This window comes from Branchiostoma floridae, chromosome 4, assembly GCF_000003815.2.
Source record: "Branchiostoma floridae strain S238N-H82 chromosome 4, Bfl_VNyyK, whole genome shotgun sequence".
Lineage (NCBI taxonomy): Eukaryota > Metazoa > Chordata > Leptocardii > Amphioxiformes > Branchiostomatidae > Branchiostoma > Branchiostoma floridae.
This window is the reverse complement of record NC_049982.1, coordinates 15421684-15426170: the sequence shown is the minus strand read 5'-3', so window position 1 is coordinate 15426170 and position 4487 is coordinate 15421684. Positions and strand designations below refer to the sequence as shown.

Here is a 4487-nt window from a genome sequence, read left to right as displayed (position 1 = left end):
ATGTCATGTAGGAGACGAATTGAAGAGCTCAGAACATCTATGTGATACCAGAGGAGAAAGTGAGGCAACTCAGATGCCGCCAGATACAGACAGTGGTAAGAATGATGATGGCACAGAACTTCTCACTGGTGGCAATCAGGAAATAATAAGAAGTAATGATACCGAGGAGTCATTCTTTGACAGTGCTGCAAATATATTAGCAGGACAGTCAGGAAAAGTCATACAGTGTTCTGAGGATCTTGACCATGAGGATGGAAATAGTGAGGGAGTTATAGGAAATGAAACACTGGTACTTGGGGTGGAAGAGAGCCATGCTGAAACTCATGAACCACAGAAGGAAGAGGTGACTACAGCTGAGGGCAAAGAAGAAATTGTATCCAGAATATTTGTAAATGAAAGGGATGCAAAAGATGATGGAGAGATGGAAAAACTCAAAAGAGATGACATAAACCCTAAACCTTTGTTGTCAGAGAGACTGAATGAAAGAGAAACTGAAGCTTGCGAACAGTTAGAGGATGGAGCAGCAGCAGCAGTAGAACTAGAGGAGGATGAGGAGAAGGAGGAGATTTTTGTGGATGAGGAATACAAGAAGGAGATGGAAAAAGACCTCACAGAAGAAGAAAAAGAGGTCAGATTTTTCTATTTAATTAACTTTCCTGAGATACAAGGGATGATGCGTTAGTTTTGAATTTAATAGAATAACATATGAGGCAAATTTGTATCATATTTGGGAACATTGCCCAATTTATCTCCTCTTGAGATGATGATTCTGTGGAATTCTTACAGTAAGCTATTATAATATATCCATGTTATGTCTTGTTTCTGTATTCATGTTCAGACAAGGAGGTTGGAAGCAGCAGACTTAAAATCCCAGGGAAATGAGCACTTCAAAAAAGGAGGTATGGTTCTAACTGTTATCTTTATATTTGTAAATGTACGCTAATAATAGTGAGAATACAAGTTGGGCAAATTAATACATCATGTCATTTATTTCCTGTACTGCTGTATACCTAGTAATCTTTATTTGGTGTACTGCACCGTAACGTTCTAGGAAATATAGACCACAATGTTGTTTTGTTGACAGACTTCACCACAGCAATGCAGACGTACACCCAGGCGCTGGTGCTGTGCCCGCTGTGTTATGAACAGGACAGAGCTGTCATGTACAGCAACAGGGCAGCCTGCAGGGTCAAGATGGTGAGTGGAAGTGCCAGAAAAGAATAAGAAAATGTATCAAAAAGACTTGTTTAGTTGTTCTAAGATTATTTATTGATCTAAGTCACGATTTTTGCTATACTTAGTCAATAGGCATGATGGATGTTTCATCATATTGCATACTGCTGATCAAAATGATACAACCCTATGACCCCTATGTGATGATGTGAGATTATTCTTTTTTTAAGATCTAAGTCATGAATTTTGATGTAATCAGTTGATAAGCATGGTGTGTATTTTGTTTTCATCTGATAGTTGCATGTTGCAAGATACATTCCTATGACTGCTAATGCTATATGACAATGACAAAGTCATTAGTTTGTTGGAGGTGTAGAATAGGAATGAACAAAATGGGAAAGTTGCAAGTTGTATGTACTGGCTATTCTACACAGGCAAAGAATTATAGATTTTCCAAAGAACAGGGATATGGAATACAACAGCATTCATGGGTCTTTGCACATTTTTCTTCCCATGCTTCAGTCATCACGATCACTGTTTAACCCCTTATCTGTATCAAAATGATCTTTTCTATATTCCAAGATATTTCTTGAATATTTGTGTGTATTGTATTGAATATCTATTTTGTGTCCGTATTGACAGGAGGAAAATGAGATGGCTGTTGAAGACTGCTCCAAAGGTGAGACGAAGCATTTATTGTCAATCATATGTCCACAGGTGCATGTTCGTCAGCTTCCAGTTTTTCCAGAACAATGCCACAGCCTCTCTTCAGCAATCTTGTAATCAGGTATTTCAATAGTAGTATGTTTTGTGGTTTATGAACGTATTCTAAATCAGCCTGGTTTTCATCAGTTAAATGTTCTGTTGCTCCCCCTCTGTCCAGCCCTGGAGCTGCAGCCTGACTATGTGCGAGCGCTGCTGAGACGTGCGCAGACGTATGAAGTTCTAGAGAAGCTGGACGAGGCTTTAACAGACTACCAGCGTGTGGTGGAACTGGACAGGGCCTGCCATGTGGCCAGGGCTGCCTGCATGGTCAGCTTCACACTCTTCTCCTGTTGTAAAGGGTTGGGTATGAAGGGAAGGTCTAAAGAAGCTGAATCTTAGTGTTGTAATCAGTAAAAGTGCTGTAATGTCTATAACATGGACAATCCTGTCAGGACCAACACACCTCGTACTTACCAAGGTCAGAACTGCTGGGGTGGGACTTCATTTGAATCTAATTCAATTAATCTCTTAAGTTCGGTATTAGAGATGAAATTTTGAACTCTTTTATCATGTCATAATGTTCCACATTATATATCATAATAGTAAATGTTAATGCAGAGTGTGTTATTGGTTATGAATGCCTGACATTTATCAAGGATGTTTAAGATATGTTTTACTCAGATATATTTTTCATGTTTTTGCAGAGACTGCCAGATGAGATCAAGGAGAGGAATGAGAAAATGAAGGCAGAAATGATGGGTAAGAAAATACATGTTTTTGAAAATGACTAGTAGCCCCTGTTACAAGTGTCCCAGCATCTGTCTTTTGAAAACTAGGTCAGTAGTGGCAGGTAGTAATATAATGGCTCATACCTTGATAGATAGGTTTTTGCAACATGCTTTCTTAAGCTAACTTGTTGTTGAATGAATTTTAAAGAAATCCTCTTACAACCAGAACCATTTTTTTTTTTTTTAACAGACAAACTGAAGGACCTTGGCAACATGGTGTTGAGGCCATTTGGTCTGTCCACAGCAAACTTCCGTGTGGATCAGAACCAGGACTCTGGGTCATACAACATCCAGTTTGTACAGAACCCCAACAACAATGACGAGTAGGAGGGGAGGGATGCAGAGTGGCACATGCTGTAGCTTATATAGCGCTAAATTTTCAGTGTGATTTGATTTTGTGCATGATGCCATTAGGACACACAGAATCAGATGCCACAGTACGTGCGTGTAGGTAGTTCTGTTGTTGTCCTGGATCACTGATCACTGTCCTGGAGACATGGTGTAGTTTGGATGCAGTGAATATTGTCACAGCCACCGCTCAGACTAGACAAGGAATTTGCTATGACCATAATACTTGTGCAATAAGCATTATGCAAGTCACCTTCTTATTGTGCAGCATTGTTTGAATCTCCTTCTCAACTTTGCCATTGGATTTGATAGATAATGTAGTTGATATTCCTCAGCATGTATTGATTAGAAGCATTTATAGCAAAAAAATGTAGTGAAACATAGTCCAAGAGAGCAACAATAATTCTGGGATGTCGTAATTTCTATGTCTGATCTATTTCTTAACACATCCCTTCTGTGCTCTTTTCTTTTTGCTCAATCCTTTTGTTATTGAATACAGATGTCTGTTGTGTCCAGTGTTGACACATGTCTGGTCACCTGTTGATGTAACCTTGTGTGCTGATAGTGAGCACTTTTGACCACATTTGTCACACCTGTGGGAGTAAGAAGGCTATTTGGTCTAGATGATATGGATTTACTTGGTTGTTAGGTAATTATGACTGAATCTTCCAGAACAGACTTGATATTTGCAAATAAATGACTAAATACTGTAATACTATGGCTTTGTATCTATAAAAAGTAAATAAGTCAATTGATCTTCGTTTCTACATTTGTTTACAATTGACAAGCACAAAATATAGGCCTGAGGTGAATATCTCATAATATATTTTTTATTGATTTTATTATACTTTATTGATTTAAGCATTGATTCACAATCTTAAGACTATATTGCATAGATTTTTACTCAAGCTTTTGCAAATGCATCAAAGCATTATATCTTTGCACACAGCAGCATGTTTGGTGGAAACTACTATATAGTTATGATATACATTAAATACTGTTTTCATCTTGTTAGTTAACAATTACATAAACCCTCTATTTGTGTCGTGTACACAGCAATGACCTAAAGGATTACTGGGTCATTATATTGTTCCGATGTCATTTCTTTCAAATGCAGCAGCTCATGCTGTGTTTTCTGGTGTAACCAAGTGGAACTGTCCATGGTACTGAAATCTTGGTGCCCATGCTTTCCAGCTGCAGTATGTGGCAACTGATCCGTATTTGTTCGAAATGACAGGCTAATGTCAAGCTATATATCCAGGGAAGCATTGTAAGACAATAACAAGACAAAGTTGCTTTCAATCTTTGCCATCTGAATTGATATTCTGGTTGATATCACAAATGTGTGTGTGGAATTCATTGATTTTTTACACTGCTTGGTAGATACATATCATGTTCCTTTCCAGAAATGACCGGGTATTACAACCAACAAAAGAAATTGTTGAGTAAGGCTATAGTTTCTTATCTGTAGTA

The 4487-nt window shown here is 38.1% G+C and overlaps 1 protein-coding gene across 1 annotated transcript in view; it reads left to right on the top strand.

Annotated features, from left to right (window-relative positions):
- Nucleotides 1–3769, top strand: part of LOC118412817 (tetratricopeptide repeat protein 1-like) — a gene marked incomplete in the record, with an annotated part of 4542 nt that extends 773 nt beyond the window's left edge. The window contains 7 exon segments of the mRNA XM_035815855.1: nt 1–628; nt 839–899; nt 1085–1197; nt 1816–1852; nt 2057–2205; nt 2583–2637; nt 2857–3769. Coding sequence (XP_035671748.1) covers nt 1–628; nt 839–899; nt 1085–1197; nt 1816–1852; nt 2057–2205; nt 2583–2637; nt 2857–2993 — 1180 coding nt within the window.
- Nucleotides 3770–4487: the final 718 nt, after the last annotated feature.